This window comes from Oreochromis niloticus, linkage group LG14, assembly GCF_001858045.2.
Source record: "Oreochromis niloticus isolate F11D_XX linkage group LG14, O_niloticus_UMD_NMBU, whole genome shotgun sequence".
Taxonomy (NCBI): domain Eukaryota; kingdom Metazoa; phylum Chordata; class Actinopteri; order Cichliformes; family Cichlidae; genus Oreochromis; species Oreochromis niloticus.
In genome coordinates, this window is record NC_031979.2 from 8,000,412 (window position 1) to 8,026,700 (window position 26,289).

General features: G+C 40.8%; 1 protein-coding gene across 1 annotated transcript in view; it reads left to right on the forward strand.

The window, feature by feature from the left end:
* pik3cb (phosphatidylinositol-4,5-bisphosphate 3-kinase, catalytic subunit beta) overlaps positions 1-25,568 on the forward strand; it is a 50,271-nt gene extending 24,703 nt beyond the window's left edge. Inside the window, exons 4-24 of the mRNA XM_019345087.2 lie at positions 237-465; positions 2,094-2,323; positions 4,844-5,023; positions 7,838-8,005; positions 10,317-10,406; positions 10,611-10,865; positions 10,951-11,047; positions 11,137-11,275; positions 11,604-11,652; positions 12,547-12,735; positions 13,860-13,981; positions 14,239-14,382; positions 14,561-14,660; positions 15,272-15,468; positions 15,563-15,672; positions 15,842-15,920; positions 17,126-17,293; positions 17,393-17,516; positions 17,602-17,747; positions 22,738-22,870; positions 23,373-25,568. Coding sequence (XP_019200632.1) covers positions 237-465; positions 2,094-2,323; positions 4,844-5,023; positions 7,838-8,005; positions 10,317-10,406; positions 10,611-10,865; positions 10,951-11,047; positions 11,137-11,275; positions 11,604-11,652; positions 12,547-12,735; positions 13,860-13,981; positions 14,239-14,382; positions 14,561-14,660; positions 15,272-15,468; positions 15,563-15,672; positions 15,842-15,920; positions 17,126-17,293; positions 17,393-17,516; positions 17,602-17,747; positions 22,738-22,870; positions 23,373-23,510 — 3,087 coding nt within the window. The 3' untranslated portion in view covers positions 23,511-25,568. The remainder of the gene's footprint in view (positions 1-236; positions 466-2,093; positions 2,324-4,843; positions 5,024-7,837; positions 8,006-10,316; positions 10,407-10,610; positions 10,866-10,950; positions 11,048-11,136; positions 11,276-11,603; positions 11,653-12,546; positions 12,736-13,859; positions 13,982-14,238; positions 14,383-14,560; positions 14,661-15,271; positions 15,469-15,562; positions 15,673-15,841; positions 15,921-17,125; positions 17,294-17,392; positions 17,517-17,601; positions 17,748-22,737; positions 22,871-23,372) is intronic.
* The last annotated feature ends 721 nt before the right edge of the window (positions 25,569-26,289 follow it).

Here is a 26,289-nt window from a genome sequence, read left to right on the forward strand (position 1 = left end):
CCTCACCCAGAAACAGTGTTGTGAAGTTATGAGTCACGTCTATTCCTCATTTCTGAAAATGCTCTCAGCCTTGTTTTATGAAACTGTCACATAAAAAAAAGATGTTGTTTATTACAGTTGCTCATATTTTATGTCAGATTTATTTAATATGGGCTAATGGCTACAATAAAACTCTCCGTGTGGTTTTGTGGGGTAAAAATACCTTAGTGGAACATATTTGTTCTTCTCCCTTCTAGCTCTTATGGAAGCAGGCTCAGAGCTTCCCACTGTTTCCCGCACTCGGCGAAATGGAGAGCCACATGTTCGAGTGTGTCAACCAGGCAGCCGTACACGAAGAGCTGGAGGACGAAACGCGTCGGTTGTGCGACGTTCGCCCCTTCCTGCCCGTTCTCAAGCTGGTGACGCGCAACTGTGGCCGAGCAGAGCGCCTGTTGGACTCAAAGATCGGCGTGCTCATCGGCAAGGGTAATGCAGCATCGCTTTTAAGACTCTACCTCGGTTTGAAGCGGTACATTATCACACAAGATCTCTCACATGCATTCCTCCCCTCCTGATGGATTCCTTTATTCTCAGTGTTTGACATTTCCAATAAAGAAAAGCACTTAAGATCTGGTAAATGGGACAGTAAATCTTTCCTACCGCACAACAAGCCGTTAGCACCTCCTCCAGTATGCTAAGTAGCTCTCCCAAGCATTCAGACCCAAGGCTCCTGTGCAGATGGCTTCTATCACTAACTGATAGAGAAGCGTGATGTTTGACTGGACGTGTTCCTGACATGCCTTCCATCACATGTCACTTTGCATTTTCTCTGAAGATTAGGCCTTTTAAAAGAACACAGGGGCTCTGTCACTATTGTATAACAGCCCAGTCCTCTGAGGTGATTAACTATTTGAAGGAAAAGCGGTGTTAGGTCTTTCACCTTGCTTCATGATCAACACTCAGTTTATCATACATGAAAGAAGGCACAGTAACGTTGAGTTTGGGGAGTGATTCCTGAAAGCAGGCAACGTAAACGCATTACAGCGGGCTGCAGGTAAACTATAGTGGAAAGTCTTTTCAGAGATTTTAAAGGCAAAATGATGCAGTGACTAGTGAAGAGAATAACAGAGGTTAATCGGTAATGAAAGGGAAGTAGTGTAGCCCCATTGGATTATTAAACACAGACACATTCAGCCTTCTTCCAACCAAGAGATTCAGGATTGGAAGTCCTTTGTTCTTCAAAGAAGAAGAGAAGAGGCTCTGAGTGTAATTGATCAAGACTCAGGTGATATTGATATTCTTCCCTCCTGACTCCACTTTGGTCTGACCTGATCTTTTAAAGGCTTTTGAAAGAGTAAAGCGGTGTTTCAAAGGGAACCCCACAGGCTTGTCTAGAAGGTCATTACACACGCATGAGGCACGCACACGCGCGCACACACACTCATGCACACATACACGTGTCAACCATGTTTTCCCCCTCCAGTAATGCAGCCACACAAACTTGGTCTACACAGCCAATGTGCTTCAGAGCCTTCTTGAATGCTGAGGGTCATATGAATGTTAAATGCCTTTAAATGTCAACATGTTTTCATTACCCAAGAGTGAATGAAAAGCACCCTTTAAAAAAAATTTAAAAAAGTAATAATAATCCAGGGATAAAAGCAGAGGGTGGACTGTGATCAGCCCAACAGCAACTCATACCTCTGTGTGTGAATATTAAGGGGCTCTGCTGTAATCCAACATGGAGACAGTCATCATTTTATGCACATTCATTACTGCTCGTGTCTGGCACTGAACATCCCACAGGTGGTTGTGCATTTTCTATGAATGTTAAAGCTTCTGTGTTCAATTGTGTTACTTGAACAGAATGCTTTAGGAATATTCACCATCTACCTACTCATTTCTCTTATTTCAGAAGTTTTGTACTGACTTTGGTTAAAAATGCTTATTAATTTTGTTCCATACCAAGAATCCACACTGCCATCTTTAATAAAAACTCAACTTGACCATTAACAGGTTCAATTTAAAGACTGATATGCTGTGTATGATGTAAAAGTGGTAACACAGCTTTCTTTTGCAATGTTGTAACGGTGTCCTTTACTCGTGTTCTCTAGGTCTCCATGAACTTGATGCCTTAAATGACCAGGAGGTGAAGGATTTTCGGTGTAAGATGTTTCGGATCAGTGAAGAGAGGATGCAACAAATACAAATGATGACATTCTCGGAGTGGGTGCAGGCCTGCTACTCCCCACAGCTGGAGCCTGCAGCAGTGACTGCGATCACAGCTGGAGTCAACGATGCACCGGCGGACCTGAAAGTCATTATCCACTTTGATCAGTCCCAGGTGAGGGTCTGTAATGCAGGACGCTACAGTGCAGGGTAGTTTAATCAGTGGCAGTTTATGTAGGATAAATAAAAAGGATGCACTGAACTATAGATGCATTTTGGGGGTTTGGCTGTAGCTCAGGAGGTAGAGCAGGTCTGCTAATCAAAAGGCTGGTGGTTCAATCCCTGGCTGCTCCAGTCTGGATGCCAAAGTATCTTTAGGCAAGATACTGAACCTCAAGTTGGTCCTTTGGAGTGTGAATGTTACATAGAAAATTTGGGTATAAAAAGCATTTTTAAAAATGCCTGTAAAGTAGAACAGAAAACTAGTCTTTGTTTTATTTATTATCAAAGAAGACTACTATTTCATTTCATTCAGATGCACAAACATGGTTTGGAATAAATGAGTCCCGCACAGCTTTATAGCCATTCTGTTTCAAAATGGGCCTAAACGGTCTAATAGATGTTTTTACCTTCACTTCAAAATCATTCTGTAAAAAAAGTGTTTTCTTTGTTGTAGTCCTGTAATTTCATAAATGCAAGGTTTGTGATGAAAAACTCAATCATGTAGTTCACAGGTTGCAGCTTTCTTTAGAACGCCTCATCCAGTCTGGTCTTTCTGCCACAATCACTGAACCTCTTACGGCTGTCCTCTTTTCAAAACAGCAGCTTTAATCATTTTTACAGCATCAATAAAACCTGTTATACTTCCTCTAAACAGGCTCTGCCCTAGCAGTGTAGGAATAAGTCAAAAAGAGAACTTATTTTGGATGATCTTAGACCTTTCCTGAGGGCTTTGACAGCTCTGACATTAATTCTTAATTTCTATTATCAAAACAAGTTCATATAATGTATCCTCGTGTTTCTTAATGTTGTCTGAAATTGTGCTGAGAAGGATCCTCAGTGAATTGTGGCTAATTTCTGTGCATCTATTCTATCATTTTTTTTCTACTGCAATCGGCAAGAGTAGACACGTAAAGCAATATACATGTAAAGTTTTGTCTGTTCGACATCTCTGCATGCATAATGAATTGAGAATAACCGTGTGACTTACTGCTCCACTACAGAAGACAAAACCACCTTATTTTAGAAGCTAAAGTAACCATGTGACTCCACCAGCGCAGGCACATGTACTGTAGCTCAGCCTCTCCTTTTTTTTTCTTTTTTTTTTTTTTTTTTTTTTTTTTTTTCCTGCTCTCACAGTTGGCAGCTTCACAACAGTCACGTGATTGAGCCCAACTAGCAAGACATGTGACAACACTAAGTGGGTCAAAACCATCAGTGAAATTATGCCATTCTCTCAGATGCGCGCGCGCGCGCGCGCGCACACACTAGCATGGCAGCTCAAGGGACCAAAATGCTGATTAAAATGAGCTCCCTTCTTTTCTCTCAACTCACTTGACTATGTCCCTCCATCTGTCTCGGCCTTTCTCTTTGCCTCTGTAATAGAAATAATATTATTTAATAATAAAACAGATGGTCACGTCCCTCCAGACTCCTGTATATCAGCTTTGATCAACATCACAGGCACACACATGCACATAATACAAAGACTGACCATCTGTGCCACCGCACTCAGGTGAACATTGACAGGAAGTCTTATTTTGAGAGATCACACACAATAAGCTACATTATAGTCAGGAAGTGCGGTGGTGTCGTTTATTGTTCAGAAATAACCAGGGTTTGGTGTGAACTGTCTAAATCATTGACCGACTTCCTCCTTCTTGTTCACACAGATTATTACGTCAGTATCCAAATCAAGTCTCATTTTAGCGTTAAAATATGGCTTTTATTGTTACCAGCATGTAATTGGAAAAACTTTTAGTATCTCTGCTGTGTGTAGGTCCTCAATAATGCAGCTAAGGTTGCTTTTTTAAATTACTAATGAAGGACATTTTTATTAAATCGCCAGGAAATTAAAAGCAATTCCATCTCTGGTATTGGGTCAGCGCTGTGCTATAAATGGCATGACGCAGTGAGCCTCGCTGTCACACAGCAAACCTGGTAGATTCCCTGTGATAAGGTGATGGAGGCTAACACGTATTTGAACACACATCAGTGGAAATCCTGAATGAATTCAGCCATCAGTTGTACCAAGTGATTACATGTATATGAACTCAGTCACTCTGTGTGTCAGTTACTTGTACACATGAAAATTGAGAGAGACTTATATTACGATCTTATAGATCTTATATTATTGTTTCTCAGTGTTTTACTGTGCTGTTCCAACAGTAGTGTTTAAGATGCACAAGCAAATGCAGCTTCTAGGTTTTTATATACAAATATGAAATGTTTGTATTTAAATCATAAGGGGTACCAAATGTGGAGTTTAGTGATTAAATAGCAGTAAAACATTTAACTATAAAAGCCCTTTGCAGCTCATTCTCGTGTCTTACCCTTCTGGCATTTTGTCATCTAGATATGACCAAATATACACACAAACTATGATTTTAAAAAAACAGCTATTTTATTCTCAGAGGGTCCCATATACACTTTGACCAGTAATAAACACTTGACTGTCTAGTTTCCCTTCTTGCAGGACTCTGCCAGTCTGAAGGTGTCATTGTCTTGCACCCCCAATGAGCTGATGGAGCAGGCTTTGAAAAAGTGGCTGACCACCCACGGATCTGAGGACGCGGTATGGAGGGGTCAGTATATACTGAGGGTCAGCCAATGTCTGGAATTCCTTGGTGGAGACCATCCTTTGATTCAATACAAGGTCAGTGGCTGCATATCAAAGCTGTTTAAGTGTCTGTGAGTGGCTGATGAACTTCAACATCAACTTACGTGTCTCACTTTCAGGTTCATGCACAGATATAGCAGATGCAGTCTTCTTAAAATGTTGTAGGGAGACCACCGCAACTGAAGGTCAAAAAGAGTCTCACAGTGTTATTACTGTGACAGCAACACACCAAAGCCTGTTTTCTGATCGCGAAGATAGATGCTTACAAGTTCAACTAGTAAAAGGTTATACTCGAACCTCAGCATCAAACTGGTTTCTAAGAAATATTTTCAGTAGAGGTTTATGTGTGGGTTCTATTTCTTAAAAAAAAAATAGAAATAAAGTGTGTGTTTATGTACAACTCACTTCAACTGTTTCGGAGACAATTTGGAGCACGATTACAGCTACTTGCTGAAATGTCTGCTCGCTAGTTACTCTTTATTCCCCTTCAGAATTATATACTGTGTTTTGTGGGGGGTTTTGCACATTAATTTTTCAGAGAAATCAATTGCAAGCTCAAGTTTCCTTGTTAGTTCTTTCATATGCAGAATGAACTAAGCATGAAAAAGTTGAAGAGATATTGAGCAGTATGATGGATGACTCAAAACTGTGTGTGTGTGTGTGTGTGTGTGTGTGCGCGCAAAAGTATTCGGCCCCCTTGAACTTTTCCACATTTTTGTCACATTACAGCCACAAATATGAATCAGTTTTATTGGAATTCCACGTGAAAGACTATACAAAGTGGTGTACACGTGAGAAGTGCAACGAAAATCATTCATGATTCCAAACATTTTTTGCAAATAAATAACTGAAAAGTGGGGTGTGTGTAATTATTCAGCCCCCTTTGGTCTAAGTGCAGTCAGTTGCCCATAGGCATTGCCTGATGACTGCTAATGACTAAACAGAGTGCACCTGTGTGTAATCTAATGTCAGTACAAATACAGCTGCTCTGTGACGGCCTCAGAGGTTGTCTAAGAGAATATGGGGAGCAACAACACCATGAAGTCCAAAGAACACACCAGACAGGTCAGGGATAAAGTTATTGAGAAATTTAAAGCAGGCTTAGGCTACAAAAAGATTTCCCAAGCCTTGAACATCCCACGGAGCACTGTTCAAGCAATCATTCAGAAATGGAAGGAGTATGGCATGACTGTAAACCTACCACGACAAGGCCGTCCACCTAAACTCACAGGCCGAACAAGGAGAGCGCTGATCAGAAATGCAGCCAAGAGGCCCATGGTGACTCTGGACGAGCTGCAGAGATCTACAGCTCAGGTGGGGGAATCTGTCCATAGGACAACTATTAGTCGTGCACTGCACAAAGTTGGCCTTTATGGAAGAGTGGCAAGAAGAAAGCCATTGTTAACAGAAAACGATAAGAAGTCCCGTTTGCAGTTTGCCACAAGCCATGTGGGTCCCCCCACAGCAAACATGTGGAAGAAGGTGCTCTGGTCAGATGAGACCAAAATGGAACTTTTTGGCCAAAATGCAAAACGCTATGTGTGGCGGCAAACTAACACTGCACATCACTCTGAACACACCATCCCCACTGTCAAATATGGTGGTGGCAGCATCATGCTCTGGGGGTGCTTCTCTTCAGCAGGGACAGGGAAGCTGGTCAGAGTTGATGGGAAGATGGATGGAGCCAAATACAGGGCAGTCTTGGAAGAAAACCTCTTGGAGTCTGCAAAAGACTTGAGACTGGGGCGGAGGTTCACCTCCCAGCAGGACAACGACCCTAAACATAAAGCCAGGGCAACAATGGGATGGTTTAAAACAAAACCTATCCATGTTTTAGAATGGCCCAGTCAAAGTCCAGATCTAAATCCAATCGAGAATCTGTGGCAAGATCTGAAAACTGCTGTTCACAAACGCTGTCCATCTAACCTGACTGAGCTGGAGCTGTTTTGCAAAGAAGAATGGGCAAGAATTTCAGTCTGTAGATGTGCAAAGCTGGTAGAGACATACCCTAAAAGACTGGCAGCTGTAATTGCAGCAAAAGGTGGTTCTACAAAGTATTGACTCAGGGGGCTGAATAATTACACACACCCCACTTTTCAGTTATTTATTTGTAAAAAATGTTTGGAATCATGTATGATTTTTTTGTTCCACTTCTCATATGTACACCACTTTGTATTGGTCTTTCACGCGGAATTCCAATAAAATTGATTCATGTTTGTGGCTGTAATGTGACAAAATGTGGAAAAGTTCAAGGGGGCCGAATACTTTTGCAAGCCACTGTATATTACCTTATTAGCTCACAGGTAGCTGTTATAAGGTGAGGGGAAAAAAATATATGCATGTGTATTTACATTTTATGCTTTGTGAAAGCTTTTGTCTCATAAGTTCTTGTTTTTGTGTTAAGTATAATGAAGTGGTTGCTTGGTCTGTGATATATATTTTTTTTTTAATGTTTTTATTTTAAGTCTGAAATTCGATTGGGGAAACACTGCCAGGTAGAAATCATGAAATATTTAGTTTTATAGATTTCTTAGGTCTGTTTTTATTAGTTCAGCAGTGTAAACGTGTGTGTGCAAAGATGAAGTAGTGAAATTTTTATGTATCTGAATTGTGTTTGGATCCATGTGGGTAGGCTGCATGATGTGCTTTTTAAAGATAATAATGAAATATCTGAAATTGTTTGTACGTCGTCTTCCGTGTTACATTGAAGTCTGCTGACAAGTTGTACAGAGATTAAATTTCACTTCTCATTTATTCTCTCTGTTTCTAGCTCATTAGCTTAAGTGACTTTAGCACTTTTTCTGCTTTAACATGACATGGCTAAAATCTCCTGTCCTGTCTTGTGCGCAGTACATTCGCTCATGCCTGCAGGCAAAGGACACTCCCCACCTCACCCTGGTCCACACCAGCGCTGTAAAGACCATGTTTGACAAGGAAATCTCTGCCATTGGAGCTGTGGTTAGCCGCAAGTCCTCCAACCCACCTTTACCACTACCTCCTAAGAGAAGGGCTCCCACGGTTAGTCCAAATATTATGCATGACTCTGTGAACAATATAATTTCCATTTTTATGAGTGTGTCTGCTAATCGGCTGATGTTTTCGAGGACGGAAACAGAGGGGGTTGAAAATGTAAGAAAACGTTCTTATGTGCACTAGATTACAGTGACTTGATATCCACCAGCATTTGCTGCTCTCGCACCAATATAAGAAAAGTTCCACACTTTAGTTGATTCACCTGCACAGGTGTGGAGGTTTAGGAAGTAAACAAGTACTTTTGGCAGGTGTCTCTTTTATGAGGCAGTGTGTCAGCCCGTACTGCACTACCAGCATTTGCCACGTTGTCAGAAAATCATTGCCAGCTTCTTGACACTGCTTGCAGGTGCACAGCGACATCACAGCTCAATGTGTGCATCCACATTTTAAATGTCAGGTTGAATTTCATTGGCCTTCATTAGCTAGTCTCCTAGAGGTTTTAATTGCCTGATACTGTTGAAGCCCCGGTGATGTGTGGTTTCGAAAGTTGATAAATATTTCAACCATGAGTCATCTGATGAAGGATTGCCACGTTAAATTTATTATGTAACGCTGCAGGAACAGCTACGGCTCCATAACCTTTCCTTATACTTTGTACCTGCTTGATTTAAGATCTCTGTTCCTCTGCAGTACTAACAGCCAGTCATTTCACCGCCCTTCCATTTCTCACTTTGACTGCATATAGCATACACTCCCTGCACAGAAACTATCACAATCATTTTGTGTCGTGATTGTCATGAAGTGACATTTATTCCAAGAACACAATTCCCTGTGATATCTTGTACCTGTAATTTAATTTCACTTGAATTAGTTTTAATTGCCTCAGCTCTAAATTTGTTATAATTTTTTCTTTTTTGTAACACTTCTTGCTGAACATTGTAAATGTCTGTTAATCAAAACAAATGTTGCACTTTTTTTCTTTCTGTCAACATCACAACAAGAGAATTCCTACCTCAGTTATCACGCTCTCACTAAACAGCTGTAACACCTTGCTTGTTATCTGTGAAGCCTTGATTGTGATGAAATGTATGTCACTTGGACCTGGGCTGATATGGAAAGTGTAATCAAGGTTTTCTATTTACTGATGGCGCAGTTTTTACCTGGCAGGGTTTTAACTAGAGTTAAGAAGCATTAGGATTTTTCAGTAGTTGTTGTGGTTCTCAATGATGATGTGTACTAACAGTATTGTGAAGATGAGTTTTTGGGGAAAAAAGTGTGTGTGGGGGGGGGGGTACCTGCCATCAAAAATGCACTAAATGCTGCTCTGTTTAAGGGCTAATAGTAGAGCACAGAGTACGAAACTGGATCTGAAGCATAGTGTATGATGCTACCACGCATCTCCAAACTTTGTCATATAAATGGCTAAATCTCACTGTTCATCACAGGTAATGGAAACTCATGGATGAAACTCTTTCCACTGTATTAAATGCAGACAGATATAGATCCAAAAAGTTCTTTGTCCACTGAGTTAAGATATAAATCATTTTGAGTGTGAGTGCATGGCACTTGTAAATAAATGAGTTCATGGTCTATGATGATTACATCTCCTATCACTTCCTCTTGTTGTTCTAATTAGTCTAAAAGCTTTTTAAAGTGACTTTTGTTTTGTTGACTTTTGCATATTTTCTGTGCTTTTTCTTTATTATATTGGTCTTGTCAGTGTTCTTTAAAGTACCATAGAAAAGAATGGTGCAATAGAGGAAGCAGACAGAAACGGACACTGGGCAGACTTTAATAAGGTTGCTGTAGAATTGCGGCTATTTGAGACAGGAAGTGAGATTTTATTTTCTTGCAAGGAAGTGGTTATTGGATGCTCTGCTGTTGGAAAGCTGACTGATAATTAGAAAACAGAAGTATAGAGTGTTTTTTTGTTTGTTTTTTGGTTTTTTGTGATTATGCTTTACTTGACATGGAGCTGTTTCTGCCTGCAACAGTAGAATCAAACAAACGTACTTCCATCTTTTCTGATAAGGGATCACATCGACATTATAGCAGTCTAATCACATAGGAGCAAAGAGACGGGCAGGAAGTGTGCTGCGTTGTTCATAGTTTGTAGGTGTCATGTGACCCTGTTTGTTCTGCTGACTTGCTGACCCTCACAAATCCACTTGGCTTGACATCAGACTGACCTGCCTGACCTTTCCTGTTGTTTGTGCCTGTGTCTGGAACTGTTGCTGTTTTTGTTTTGTTTTTTTATTTGGTTTTTAAGCATTTGGGTGTGTATATCTTCACAGTACATTATGCCAATCCCTCAGTTTTGTTTGTTTTTTTTCCTCCTCTCACTTTTCCTCTGCAGCAAGTACAGACGTGTGTGTGGGATGTGCCTAAGCCCTTTAGGATAGTTCTTGTGAAAGGCAGCAAGGTGAACGCAGAGGAAACTGCCAAGGTAAACTCTTCTTGTTTGCATCTATTAAAAAGTCATGTGTGTACCTATTAGTTTGTCACTGCACAAACCCTGCAAACACACCTGTGCCATCTGTCTCTTCCAGTTTCACACAAATTGGCAAAAATATTTTGTCTAAGTTTGCATCTATGGCCATTGTCAGGTTGGCTTGTAATTGTAAAATTCAACCCTTCCTGCATTACACAGGTCCAGGTTAGGGCGGGGCTCTTTCATGGCACAGAGCTTCTCTGCAAGCCGGCAGTTAGCAACGAGAGTAGCGGGCGCTCAGAGCACACGTGGAAAGACAACACACTGGAGTTTGAAATCTCCGTTTGTGACCTGCCCCGCATGACCCGCCTTTGTTTTGCTATCTATGCCGTGATGGACAAGGTTAAGAAGCAAAAGTCCACCAAAAATCCTCACATCAACAAGTATCAGACCATCCGCAAGGCGGGGAAAGTGGTGAGTGGGAGGGACGCACATTATCAGACAAGTGCCTTTTTTCCAAACTATCTTATATTGACTAGCATTTAATTGTATGATCCAGCACTACCCCATAGCTTGGGTCAACACCATGGTGTTTGACTATAAAGGGCAGCTGAAGACTGGAGATATCATCCTGCACTGCTGGTCATCATTTCCTGGTATAGACACGTACAAAGTCACAGTATAATTTAATAATTAATAAAGGGCAAATTCATATCAGCTATGCATGTGTGTCTCTCCTACCTAGATGAACTTGAAGAGATGCTGAACCCCATAGGAACCATTCAGACCAACCCATACACTGAGAACGCTACAGCACTGCACATCCACTTCCCAGAGTACTCTTCACACCCCATCGTCTTCCCTCCTTTCGACAAGGTCACACAGCATTCAATCGTCATATTCAGTCAAATTAATAAGATGATACCCATTTGCCCTTTTAAAACATACCAATTAGCTTAGATTTGTGATGTATGGATAAACACTATTCATCTGCGAATGGGAAAACTGAGTATAGGCTTTTTTGATAGCATGAGTTTAGTTGAAATTGTCAGCGGAGTGGCTTAGTGCTCTTCAAAATGGTACCTAGTGATTATGATGAAGTGGTAGCTGTTAGTATGAGAGGATCAGGACGTGCTCGGCCTGCTTAATCCACTCTGATGTATCAGTGTGTGTGTTCACTCATGCATTTTCTTTATTTTATTTTTTTTGCAGATACTGGAAAAAAGCTGCAGAGATGGTCAGCGCTGACTGTGTGTCCATTGTGAGTTCATATACAAAAGAGTTGACTGTGTGTGAATGTGTTTAGATGATTGAATTCATTCAGAATACATAAAAGTGCAGCGAAGCTGAAAGCACAGTAGTGATTGCTACATGGTGGCTTACATGAAATGTGAGAAATGATGCAGCATGCCCATCTCTCTCCTCACACACTCTTAGAGTCACACAATACAAATATAACCTCAACAGGCACCCGTTTGCTAGTTTCCTTGGAAACCCATTGTTATTACTTTGGCAGGGTGTAGCTGCAAAAATATTCAAATCCTCTTCAAAAGTACAAAACTACGCACGTTAATCAGATTAAATGTACGTTTTCCTCTTACCGCCCCTCAACTGAAAACCCACTCATGGGTGTGTTACAGCCAGTTACGTAATCTGCTGTTACTTAGAGGGCATGCCTGAACACTGTCTCTTTTTCCTTTTTTTTAAAATATGCAGTCTATGCGTGAGAGAAACTAGATTATCGCTGACTAAAAGTTGTAATTTCATTGTTACAGCGTGTCATGTTACACATTAGTATAGAGCGCTATACAGCTCAGCTGTTATTTACCTGTAAAGAACGTGAATGTCAGGACTTGGGTTACATTTTGTAGCTACTAAAATCCTGCCACTCTTTGTTGAATCAGACACTTTCAGACACAAGTTTTTAACAAACAAATGAATGCTAGTTGTTGGCCGCCACTCATGCACACTGCAAAGATGGTGAGAAAGTTACTACTTTAATGCTCTCCTGCCCTCATGTGGTTATTTACAGTAAATGCGGTTGTTCATCTACATGCTCTGAATTCCTTACGTCCACCTTTCTGCTCCTTTGTATCTCAAAATCCCAAACCCAGCTGACCTTTTCTCTCTTTTCTGAACCGTTTTGCTCTCTCAGGGTCGTGGTGTTAAGAAATTCTACATGGAGCTGAAGGAGATCATGGAGCGTGACCCGGTCTCTCAGCTCTGTGAAAATGAAAAGGATCTGATCTGGACACTACGACAAGATTGTCGTGAGACTTTCCCCCAGTCACTGCCCAAGCTGCTACTCTCTGTCAAGTGGAGCAAACATGAGGACATGGCCCAGGTTAGGCAGCATATCCATTGGTGTTTAAAAAAAAAAAAAAAAAAAAAAAAGTGTTACTGAGGATATGATGATATTAAGTCAGCACTTGTTTCAAAGTTTTAAAATGATTCTTTAAAAAGCAAACTATGTTTGATTCAGTGCAATTCCACACAATTCAGAAAAGGTCATATTTCATAAATTGGGCTTATGTCAGTCTCACATTTTTACTTCTTTTGACATAAAATGTGTGATAGTATCCCTCAATGTATATTAGTTTGAGCTCTACAAATGATATGGGTTGGTGTCAAAAATGCACAGCACTGATATTTTGTTCAGTGTTAAGAGGGCCCTATGAAACTTGGTCACACCTCTAAATCTATGAGTGCAGACAAGTTGCACTGAATTTAAACTGTCCTCCTTGAAACTAAAATCTCACTTAATAATAAACCCACAGCTGCCAGCATTGTCGTGAGAAGCAGAGAGCCGTCGGTCACGGCACAGATTAAGCAAAAAGCCTGTGATAGATTCTCTACTTGGGGGCGAGATTATCACTGTTGAAATGATTAACTGCATCATAATAAAGTCACTCCCACTCAACTGTATTTACAGGAAAAAAAAATTGTGATCATATCTGTTGTTACTTTAGAATTTATTAGCATAGTTATTATGTGTGACCCCATGGGGGTGACGGGTCCATTTAAAAACTAAAAGCATTACCTGATGTAAAATGTATCCGTCTCTATCTCTGCACTATTGCTATGTGTAGCGTAAATTTGTCCACGGAGGTTGGGTGTCGACTCTAATATTCAGACGAAATGATCACAACTGTAGTGTGTGCTAAGGAAACATGGGAGTGTTTTTTTTTTTTTTTTTTTTTTTTTTTTTTTTTTTTTTTTTTGGGCCAGTCTTGCTCACCACCTAAGCCACTTGCCAGATTTGGCTTCCTCGAACTTAGTCAACTTCTCTTAAATGGAAAACAAGTTCTGCACTTCAGAAGTTCTACGGTGTATATAACAGCAGTGAAGTGAAGATGGCTCCAAACAGGAGAATGGAGCTTTAGCATCTGTTGTCCTTTTTGGTCACACGTCATATGTAACTGATTAAATGTCAGTATATTTGTTTCTAAAGTTGGTTGTCTCTCTCAGCTCCAGGCACTGCTCCAGATTTGGCCCAAACTGAGTCCTAGAGATGCTCTGGAGCTGCTGGACTTCAACTATCCTGACCAGTATGTCAGAGAGTATGCTGTGGGCTGTCTAAAGGACATGAGGTAAATCCTTGCACACTTTTATGGAATGCAGTAGACTTCATAGACTTCACGGTCATATATTAAATTTATTATACACTCCAATGAAGTATGCTTTTTTTTTTTTTTTTTTTTTTTTTTTTTTTCCTTTGTTCTATATACATCAACTGACACACTTGGTCTGTTTTAAATGCTGTTAATCATACACTGGATTACATTACTGTTTAGAAAAACGGTCTTACTAAATCTCTGTCTTCCCGTTTCTTCTTTCCCCTCATCAGTGATGAGGAACTGTCACAGTACCTGCTACAGTTGGTGCAGGTGTTACGTTACGAGCCCTATTATGACTGCGCCCTCACTCATTTCCTGTTAGAGCGTGCTCAAAGAAACCGCCAGATTGGACACTTCCTCTTCTGGCATCTACGGTGGGTGTGGTTGTGTGTGTGTGTGCGCGCATGTGTGTGGAGGCAATTGAGTGTTGTGGAAATAAACATGCAGGCTTTGAACAGTTACATATTCAAATTAAGGGAGAAGGAGAGGGAATGTTTGAAATCTCTAGATGTTTCTCATTTGTCCATTCCTCCTCTGTGCTGTCCTCTACAGGTCAGAGATCCACATGCCAGCTGTTTCAGTCCAGTTTGCCCTAATCCTAGAAGCCTATTGTAGAAGCAACATCCCTCATATTGAGGTTCTAAAGAAACAGGCAAGCTGAACGCACCCACACACACCTATTCTCTCACACTATCAAAAAAATGTCTTTGTGTTAGACTCCCACGTTTCATTTGCGAATCTTAAAACTTGCTGGAGGCAGAAATCTTAAAGTATTGCAACTGTTAATTCAGGCAGTCAAGACATGATGTACATATGTCATTATTAGGATTTAATGAATTAATAAATCAACAGTTTTCAGTTACTCAAATATGCAGAAATGTTTTATTGCTCGAAACTGCAATTTTACTTTGAAAAATCTGCACACACCTGACAGATTAGTGCCGATCTATTATTAAGTCCAGCTGGGGTAGCTCTGGTATTTTTAGCCTCTCGCAGTGCCAGCATTGTCACCCATCCTGCCTGCTGACCTTTGGCCCCTACACTGTTGGTTTTGACAGTCTCTTCTCAAATCATCCTGTGACTTCCTTATCATTTATCTGGCCAAATTTCCTGTTTGGTAGCATATACGGAGTGGTGACACAATGCTGACACTGTCTATTTCAGGAGAATGATATCAGTTCTTAGTAACAGAACTTTGTTCACAGGGTTAAATCAAACCTGTATGTTTGGTTCTGTAACATGGTTCTTCTCTTGACACTCCAGGTGGAAGCCCTGAGTAAGCTAAAGTCAGTCAATGAGCTGATTAAATTGGGAACCATCAAGAACACTCGTAGTAAAACCAAGGAAGCAATGTTGACCAAGGAGGCCATGATGACATGTTTAAGACAGAGCGGATACTCGGAGACTCTTTCAGACCTTCACTCCCCTCTAAACCCCAGTGTCCTGCTGTCTGACATCAAGTAAGACTACACAAGTTTTTATGTATTTATAACCAGAGTGTGAGAATCTTTGCTCTTACAGGAAGCTGATGGGTCTCTTTTTTTCTCTCTACAGTGTGGAGAAGTGTCGGTACATGGACTCAAAGATGAAGCCCCTCTGGATTGTTTACAACAACAAGCTGCTGAGCGGAGACACCCTGGGAATCATCTTTAAGAATGGAGACGGTAGGGATCAGAGAAGGGGGAGGGGGGGTTTGGAAAGGTGGAAAAAAGAAGCAGGGAGTGGGGAAGGAATGGAAGGAGTAAAGTCGTCCTTCTGGCTAAATATTAGCTTTTTTTTTTTTTCCCAAACTGAGGCACTTTCCCAATATTCATCTTGACTTTTATTTCCTAGACCTAAGACAAGACATGTTGACCCTCCAGATTTTGAGGTTAATGGACCTTCTCTGGAAGGAGGCAAATCTGGACCTCAGGTGAGTTTTTGTGTGTGTTAGACTGACAGACTTTTGTCAAGATTTGGTTTTTCTTCCTGTGCTCTGTGGGGAGGGAGGATCTCTCGAGCGTTAATCTCCCCATGCTAATTAGACCTCTGGCCTCATTTTCTAAACATGTATACACAGTTGTGTACATGCACACATGTACTACACCCTGACCCATATATTCCGTTGCTAATAGATAATAATATTTAAAAAATGACCCCATCATTTTTCTTTAGAGTTACTTGAACATGCTGTGTACATATGTTACACGGGGTTACTCCCTAAAAGCTGCATCAACCCCAGAAATTCCATTTTCTGTGCAATTCGAAAGGCACAGTCACGAGATCTGTGTTACAACTTTTAATCAAATCCACACTTCACACTTTGCAAAAACCCTGTCTATACATAGACCCACACATCTGGAGCTAAGCAGTGGAGGGGGGTGTTTTGACAGTTGAGCCTGTGGCCAGTGCTTCAGATTACAGGGACATGGGTTCACAGTTCAAAAGCAGTGGGACACTGGGAGTAAAAACAGGGACGATATAATAAAAAACTGAGATATTTTATCACATGCAATCTTCCTTGTCAGCTGTCTCTATTATAATTTACTTTGCTTTTTAATTTACGAATTAGACTGAGAAAGAAACGCCTTTAAGACATTTGGTCTCCATTAAAGTCTGTCAAACTGCTAATGAAATCTATAACCTAAGCCTACTCTGAGTGTAGAGTATTAGGTTTAAAAGACTAGGAGGGCGCTGTGTTTAATAGAACAGTGACGAGGTCATTGTAAGGAGGTCCACGTCACAAAATGAGGACCTGCTGCCATCTTGTGGAACTGAAGGAAGTTAAAGTGAAAACATTGTTATGCGGTTGGTCATGTTATCACCAGAGTGTTGTTCCACACTGGAGTGTAAAAAGAAAGTTGAAAAAAACACTGTTATATTTATCTACTTACCCAAAAATCTGTCACACATGTATTACTGAGTAAGATCGGAGGATTACTTCATTAGAGGACAAAAGTCACTACTTCAGATATTTCAAGTGTCCATGGTTCAATCCATGTATAAACTGAAAATGATAAGAAGAAATGGCATTATATTTTTAACCAGTAGCAATCCTCTGTGTCTGCTGCCCACTAAATAGTCCGTGACAGATATGCTCACAATGTTATGTTGTTACGCTCTCCTCCCTCTATACAGAATTGTACCATATGGTTGCCTGGCAACAGGCGACCGCACCGGGCTGATTGAGGTCGTCTCATCTGCAGAAACAATCGCCAACATCCAGCTGACCAGCAGCAATGTAGCAGCAGCTGCTGCATTCAACAAGGATGCTTTGCTTAACTGGCTCAAAGAGAGGAATTCTGGGTAAGCTGGAGCCTGGTGATCAAATAAAAGACCACAGCCTTCATTGTGTTTTGCTCAGAAATGATTTTAAAAGTGTTGTTTGTGATTGTGTGTTTACAGTGATGCTCTTGACCGGGCCATCGAGGAGTTCACGCTGTCATGTGCAGGCTACTGTGTAGCCACTTATGTCCTGGGTATTGGAGATCGCCACAGTGACAACATCATGGTCCGCAGCACTGGACAGGTTAGACAAACAGTTTTTTTTCCGTTCTCCACCTCGTTTTTCCTCATTCCGCAGACTTCACTGATTGGCCTTGTGTGTTTTTTAGCTCTTTCACATAGACTTCGGTCACATCCTGGGCAACTTCAAGTCCAAGTTTGGCATCAAAAGGGAGCGTGTACCATTTATCCTCACACACGACTTCATCCACGTCATACAACAGGGCAAGACTGGAAACACAGAAAAGTTTGGCAGGTTTGTTTCACTTTGCTGTTTACCTCCAGCCCCAGCACCTCTGTTCACACAAACCACTGTAAGTGATTCAAACTGTAACTTCAACCATTTATTGCAATTCAGTTAAGTTTTTGTATCGTTAAGATTAATTTGACATCCATTTAGATTTGATAGCTTGCTCTGTTTGGACTTATAATAAACCAGCAAAAGTTTGTGTGGCACACTTTAACAAGACTGCTACCAGAAGTGCCTTTTGTAAACTACAGTGTGGGCCATTTATATGGATACACCGTAATAACATGGGAATGGTTGGTGATATTAAAGTCCTGTTTGTGGCACATTAGTATATGTCAGGGGGCAAACTCCTCAAGATGGGTGGTGACCATGGTGGCCATTTAGAAGTCGGCCATCTTGGATACAACTTTTGTTTTTTCAATAGGAAGAGGGCCATGTGACACATCAAACTTATTGGTAATGTCACAAGAAAAAACGATGGTGTGCTTGGTTTCAACGTAACTTTATTCTTTCATGAGTTATTTACAAGTTTCTGACCACTTATAAAATGTGTTCAATGTGCTGCCCATTGTGTTGGATTGTCAATGCAACCCTTTTCTCCCACTCTTCACACACTGATAGCAACACCGCAGGAGAAATGCCAGCACAGGCATCCAGTATACGTAGTTTCAGGTGTTGCACATCTCGTACCTTCACACCATAGACAATTGGCTTCAGATGACCCCAAAGATAAAAGTCTAAGGGGGTCAGATCGGGAGACCTTGGGGGCCATTCAACTGGCCCACGACGACCAATCCACTTTCCAGGAAACTGTTCATCTAGGAATGCTCGGACCTGGCACCCATAATGTGGTGGTGCACCATCTTGCTGGAAAAACTCAGGGAACGTGCCAGCTTCAGTGCATAAAGAGGGAAACACATCATCATGTAGCAATTTCAAATATCCAGTGGCCTTGAGGTTTCCATTGATGAAGAATGGACCCACTATCGTTGTACCCCATATACCACACCAAACCATCACTTTTGTTGTTCCAACAGTCTTGGAGGGATCCATCCAATGTGGGTTAGTGTCAGACCAATAACGATGGTTTTGTTTGTCAACTTCACCATTCACATAAAAGTTTGCCTCATCACTGAACAAAATCTTCTGCGTGAACTGAGGGTCCTGTTCCAAGTTTTGTTTTGCCCATTCTGCAAATTCTGTGCGCCGATCTGGGTCATCCTCATTGAGATGCTGCAGTAGCTGGAGTTTGTAAGGGTGCCATTTGTGAGTAGCTAATATCCGCCGAAGGGATGTTCGACTAATGCCACTCTCCAGTGACATGTGGCGAGTGCTACGCTGTGGGCTCTTGCTGAATGAAGCTAGGACAGCCACTGATGTTTCTTCATTAGTGACAGTTTTCTTGCGTCCACATTTTGGCAAATCCAACACTGAACCAGTTTCACGAAACTTAGCAAGCAGTTTGCTAACTGTAGCATGGGAGATGGGTGGTCTCGTAGGGTGTCTTGCATTGAAATCTGCTGCAATGACCCGGTTACTGCGTTCACCAGATATCAACACAATTTCGATCCGCTCCTCACGTGTTAACCTCTTCGACATGTCAATGGCTGTGAACAAAGAGAAACTTGTAAATAACTCATGAAAGAATAAAGTTACGTTGAAACCAAGCACACCATTGTTTTTCTTGTGACATTACCAATAAGTTTGATGTGTCACATGGCCCTCTTCCTATTGAAAAAACAAAAGTTGTATCCAAGATGGCTGACTTCTAAATGGCCACCATGGTCACCACCCATCTTGAGGAGTTTGCCCCCCTGACATATACTAAGGTGCCACAAACAGGACTTTAATATCACCAACCATTCCCATGTTATTACGGTGTATCCATATAAATGGCCCACCCTGTACATCATGGTGAAATGTAGTATTATTATTATTAGCACTCATACAGGAGTTACATAGTTAAATGTAACTCTTTTAAAGACAAAACTGAAGTGAATAAATGTTGCAGTATAGTGTGGACAATCGGGGGCGGCCAGAACAAGGGATGCAGCAACAGAAGGACTTTGGCAGCATGCATTTAAGACAGCATTCTTCAGTCCATTTAAATGTCGCAAACGGGCTACACAATCTGGTCAAACTACAACTATTACAGAGAATTTTCTACAGAAACATCGTGTTCAGTCACACCCAGAAACCTCCTAAGTTGAGGTCTAGTGGGTGAAACTAGGTAGCTCAATACTTGATAAAACATAATAGTTTTAAAAGAACTACAGGAGTTCAGCTTTTACACTTCATGTATTTGAACACTGGTTCTCCAGTTTTGTTTTTACTTTGGGGGCAGATCAGAAATGCATTTTCTCTCAAAGCTATTAGGTGCTTTGAAATCCGTTCTTTGACAGAAGTCTGTGTAAAGATCAGAGAACTGAGTGATGTGATAAGTCTTCCTGTTCTTGGTGAGGATTCAAGAGTCAGCGTTTTAGAGAGACCTAGAAACATCCCCTTACTATAATGGAGCTGAGTAAAAGGTTTTAGCAACTCCCAAGTGTATGATAGGTAAATTGATAGTAGACTAAAATGTTAAGTTGTTGTTTCTTGGGGTTTTTTTTTTTTATTTTACCATTCTGAAAATTGCAACTGACTTCATCATGCTATGAAAAAGCTACATACATTTCATGACAGAAAATGCTCAATTTCCATTTGTATTTCTAAGTAACTCTGAAGTGATATTCCATCTGCAAACTTAAAAAAAAAAAAAAAAAAAATGGTTACAGCCCCATAGGAATGACATCACAGCTTCTTCAGGAGTGTCAGTGCAGTACCTTCTCCCTCCAGCAGTTGGCAGTAGAGACTCGGTGAACAGCAGGCGTCACTGAGCAGAAATGTGCTCAGTGAAGGCATACAGCTTTCTACTTTTACTCTTCCTTTATATGAAATTTGGAGAATCCAAATATAATAGAAAACATCCATGTAAGGCATTATGTTCTCTAGTAAACTAAAAGCTGCTCTGGTAACTGTTGTTGCTGGTTCTTTCTTTTTTGCTGAAGGAAAGAAAAAAACCTTAAAAAAGAAGAAACCTGTGCAGAGCTGCTGCTAAGTCAAGAAAAATATGGGTTTGATACTACATTAAGTTATTGCTCAGTGATAATGATACCTAAGCTCAGACATGTCAGTCACGTGGAGTGGTGCATGTATTGTGTTTGCAGAATGAAGTGCACGTTGGCGGTGGTGTGCAAAGGCATTACGGGGCAATACCAGCAAAGCTATTGCTCCCTGTTTACAAAGTTCTGATCTGTTGTGAAACAAGTAGATGATTCATTTTGTGAAGTGGAAATACCCGTGTGGTATAGTAATCTGTTATTGTGGCCTATATGCATATCTGCATTTGTAACTGTCTCACAAGAAGGTAGACGCCTAGAAGCAAGTCCTGTGAAACATCAAATGTTTCTGCAGCTGAAGTTACTATAATTGAGCAAAAAATGAACCAATGATATAAATGTCTTTATTACTACTGAAGAGCTTAAAAGACCAACCCAAAGCATTAAATGTTTAATTACAATTACTACATGTCTGCATGCATAAGACCCAGTATGCTGAAGTGACATTTGAACTAAGTTATCCAACAACTAATCTGCACAGCAGGGTGCTGGTGAAGAGCAGCGCAGAGATGCACATCCTGCGTGACGTGAGCATGAGCTTGAAAATAACCTTTATCGCTCAGCAAAGCATACTGTAAAAAGAAAAGTGGAGTAGCGGAGCATTGCTGCGTCAGTTGTGGTTTAATATCTGCCACACTGTGCACAAAATGTGACAGTTGGCACGTAGATCATTTCCCTCTGGATCACAAGAAGAGGTGTCTTTCTGTGGTCTTTGTGTGCTTAAAAAAATTATGCAGCAACCTCTTAATAAAGCTAGAAGAGCAACTGATTGCGTCCTTGAAAAGTCTGCAAGGAAAAAGGTGGATTCAAAATTCTCCTTACAAGCAGAGACAAAGTCATGAGTGCAGCGAGTCACTGCATGGTGAAAAGGAAGTGTGTCACGTTACGAAGAGCGTGTTGGCCCACTCTTTAGCTCAGACACATTTGTGTTGCTAGCAACAAACAGTGTAAACAAAAACCCTGGACCACAATCACTGACTTCACCATGTGTACTTTGTTAGCATGGGTGGTTGTAGCTCAGGAGGTAGAGCATGAATGCATGCGAATGTTGGCTAGAAAGCTCTTATATTGAAAAAAGCATAGAAAAAAGTGCTGGTGTGAATGAGGCAAGTTGTGTGAAGCACTTTGAGTGTTCAGGTAGAGTAGAACAAGAACAAGTCCATTTACCATTTAGCATTGTTTTATACCTCAAATAACCCAAATATAGTTATGAAGTGAACTGCCATTTATCCAAAAAAAAAAAAAAAAAAAAACATGCATACAAACTGAGTTTTTGTTCCTTTTTTGGTTTTTTTTCCTCAGTTATAGTCTGTATTTACAATTTCCTGGACAAAACAAAACCTGAATCAAATGGGCACAGCAGTTATTTTTGTAATGGGTTCAGTGGCCAGCAGTCTGTGCTGCACTCAGAAGTTCTGTGCATAAAGTTTTGTTAGAAAACTGAAATGTATTTTGGAACGTTGTATTAGTTTTAGGAATGAAAAAAAACCTTTATAATCCGGTTCAAGCAAGATGGGGCTTGATTGGAGAGTGAATCATCCCCTAAAGCCCCATCTCACAATTGTAAAAGGAAGCGATTTAGAGCCACAGCAGAGCTGAGTTTTTCTCATGCCTTTTTCCACCTCTTAACAACTCCATTGAGAGTTTCAATGGATGGTACTTTTCGCATGGTCTCTTTTAGCTTTTGCTTTCACGTTGGTGCAGATAAAATCTGACTGATTTATGGTTTTTGTTTATTTGTTTTCAAGAAAATACAATAGACATCATTAAAGCAAATAAGTAGTTGAAACTGTGTTCCAAAATAACTAACATGTGTTTGTCTCTGTGTGCTCCTGTAGTTTCCGGCAGTACTGTGAGGAGGCCTATTTAATCTTGAGGAAGAATGGCAACCTCTTCATCACACTGTTTGCCCTCATGCTGACTGCTGGACTACCTGAGCTCACCTCTGTTAAAGACATCCAGTACTTAAAGGTATGACAATCACAAGTGAGAGCACAAAAACTGTAGTTCTATTACAGTATGCATGTAGTGTTGTGGTGGTGGAATGCACCAACATAACAGTATTTTGTAAAGATTAACCAAATATTTTAGCTTAGCTTTGCATCCCTATCATCCTGTTTTCTTTTTAGACCCCTACCTTTAATCTTAATTTCCATAAATCATCTTTAAAAAAAAAAAGAAAAAGAGCTGCTTATAGCTTCAGGACCTTCATAAGAATCATGATACTAACATATTTCTTCAGTGTCAGTAATTCAGTCATTGTTCCTAAACCTTGCTTTTTTTCGACCATTATGTCGTCATAAGTAAAGTCATATAGGGGTGATTTGTCTTGCGTAGAATCTTTTTATAAAAATATTAATATTCTCCAAATTGGAACTCTACAAATACACGTCTCTATAACATTTTAAATAACTGAGTGTCGGCATGTATGCTCCCATGACTTATCCTGTCTTACTTTCCGCCCCTTCTTCAGGACTCTCTGGCTCTGGGTAAAACTGATGAGGAGGCCCTCAAGCAGTTCCGCCAGAAGTTTGATGAAGCCTTGAGAGAGAGCTGGACAACCAAAGTCAACTGGATGGCCCACAATGTGGCCAAAGACAACCGGTCTTAGGGCAGCTGTAACCATTCAAAGGCTAGGGGAGAGGTGCCAAGAGGACGCAGTGAGGGAACGTGAGAGTGTGAGGGAAGGGGCAGGATGTGCCAAGGAGACGGGGTGACAGAGACCCTAATTTAAAGAAGGGAATCTAGCAGAATATCCAAAACTTGAGCAGTCGCCCCCCCTCCTGTACTGTACATACCGAATAAAACCTGCCCCCTACATTCTTCAGTTAAGCTACTCTGCATCCTTACTTGCTGTATCCCTCCTCGCCTTGCATCACACTGGCACGGTGCCCCGTGAGCCATCTTCATTCACGGTCTTGTGACATTTCAGTGGAATCATGGTGGGTAACGTCATTGCAGATTTTGCACAGGCACGAAAGCCGATGGAGCACGCAGCCAAAGGAAGGGAACTGAAGCACCCACTGTGCCCACGCTAAACCTTCTCAGACAAAACTCCACACAAAACAGGCTGAACTACTGGCTAACAAAATAAAATTTAGGAGTGGCTGAATTATGTCAGATGGATTTGAACTCTGCCTGAACAGACCCTGACGGAGTGCATATTGTGCCCACACCCCTGAACTTGTTTTAAGTAGAGCTGAGATAAGAGATGGGTGTAGAAAGGACAGAATGAAATAGACAAGAAAAAAAACCATCTGACTCTGTGTCTTAAAACGGTGTGCACCACAGCCACAGGAAGTGCATCTTAACACTCGCTTCCCGTCTCAGTGTGCCTAAAAGAAAATTCAGGAAGATTGTATCGTTTCGGACATTTCTTTTTCCTCTGCCATTTAAGAATTTATCCCAGGATGTGGATGTGCCAGAGTACAAGTCCACAAAGTCAACTTGTGAGGGAAATGATGAAAGAGAAGGACTGATGCGAGAGATGCTCTGAGCCTACTGGTCCACTGTCTGAATCTCACTTCACTTGGACCATTGAACACTGGAATGTTTATAGAGAGGCATGTATAAGAAATTTTAAATAGTCTTTTAATAAACTAAACAGTTTAGTCTAGTTTATTTTATTCTGAAATGACAATGCGCGTAGTCTCTTTGTCAAATCAAAAGCATTGTTGGCCAAAGTGTTATTGCCTGCCAGTTACCACTACCCCAGATTGTCCTCCTTTTTAAAGAATTCAACGCATTACAGCCACCAAGTACACTGAGAAATAACTGATGCTTTTAACATGGTAGGACCAAAACAGGAAAAAAATGTTTAGCAGTTTCTTTATTTTTTTTCTACTGTATTTTTAACAGTCTGTTTCCATCGAATGTGCAGATATGTGCCGCTCTATTTAAGTGTATTTAGCCCCTTTCAGACATGGGATGAGTAACATTACTGACTGACTTGTCAGTGAGACAAGCTGCATGGTACTGCTGAGTGAGCTGCCCCCACCCCTCCCACACAGGCTCCAGTGGGGAAGATGTGTCTTCTGGACCGGCAAACATGAAAATCATCATTTAAGGGCATTCTCTACTGACGGAGCAACTCACAAGGATGCTTAAAAGACGAGCCCAGTTATGTCATGTGACTGAAGTGTTAATAATGATACACAAATGCTTCTGGTGAGACTGGTATCTCAACTTTTCCAGTAAAGTGAGCAGACATGATGGTGGCCTGTTCAGGTGCCCACAGGTTAATAGAAAGGAGTGCATTTCTGAACGGGGTTTTATAAGCAGATGTGGGCGGAGTCTGGGCCTGTGTGGGTGGGATTTATCAGTAGGGACATTACACTGCAATGTAAAGCTATTTCCTTGTTTCAACAGATGGTGCTCTACCAGCATCTGTGTCTGTTTGGAATTTTTTTTTTTTTTTTTTTTTTTTTTTTTTTTTTTTTTGGTGCAATATCCTAGTATATGAACCATATCTAATCATATGAAACATTGGTCCTGGGCCCAAGCCTGTAATGGTTTTGCCTGCTGGTTTATGTGTGATGCAGCTGCATTTTGCACTACCTGCCTTCAGAAGTCTCAGACACTGGATATTGTCAAATGTACAGGCTTTTAATGTTTTGCTGGTTTCTGTTTTCATAGGAGTTTTATTAAATTTATTTTCCACTGTGCTGCATTTCTGTCTGTGGTCTTTTTCTATTCTGCTGCTCGATGTGGGCTGTGTGATTTCTGCGCCTACATAGGCCTATGGATTTTTTCTTCTTCTAAGAGGCAAGAACTTTTTGATTCTAAACCAGAAATATACACAGGCCTATTTTCGACAGCTATTTTTGCTAGAAAATATAAAAGTCAAACCAGTTTGTATACATCCAGAAATGAGCGAGTCTAGTTATAAGAAGTTTCCCTCTTTTCTGAGAGTTGTATGTACATAAATGGTAAGCCCCCTTACTATTTAATATTGTCCTCTATTTTAATTTAAATGAAACATGTCAAAAGGGCAGAAGGTTTCAAACCCTTTGAAATTTTACAAAAATGTGATGGCCTCTCTTGCAAAAACTACAGGAAACTTTTTGTAGACTAGTTTGTGTATTATGAATCATCCCATGTTCCCATGCTGGTGCGTGTCCACTGCAGAAACTTGTTTTAGTAGGAAAATAGCCCTTACTGCACTGAATAAAATGTTCAAAAACGGCTATAGGAACATGACTGTGTTAATGCTGCTTTAGTTTCCAAATTCCTCAGCTCTCAATTAGATTGAACTGGTAATCTGCAGAAGTGTCTCACTGCACCTTTCAACTTATCTGCCATTAACTTCTTGGTGACTCACCCAACAGATGAACTCCAAGGTCTTAAGGACATACCTTGAAAAGTCAGAGCTTTTTCTGGCAGGTGAGCTT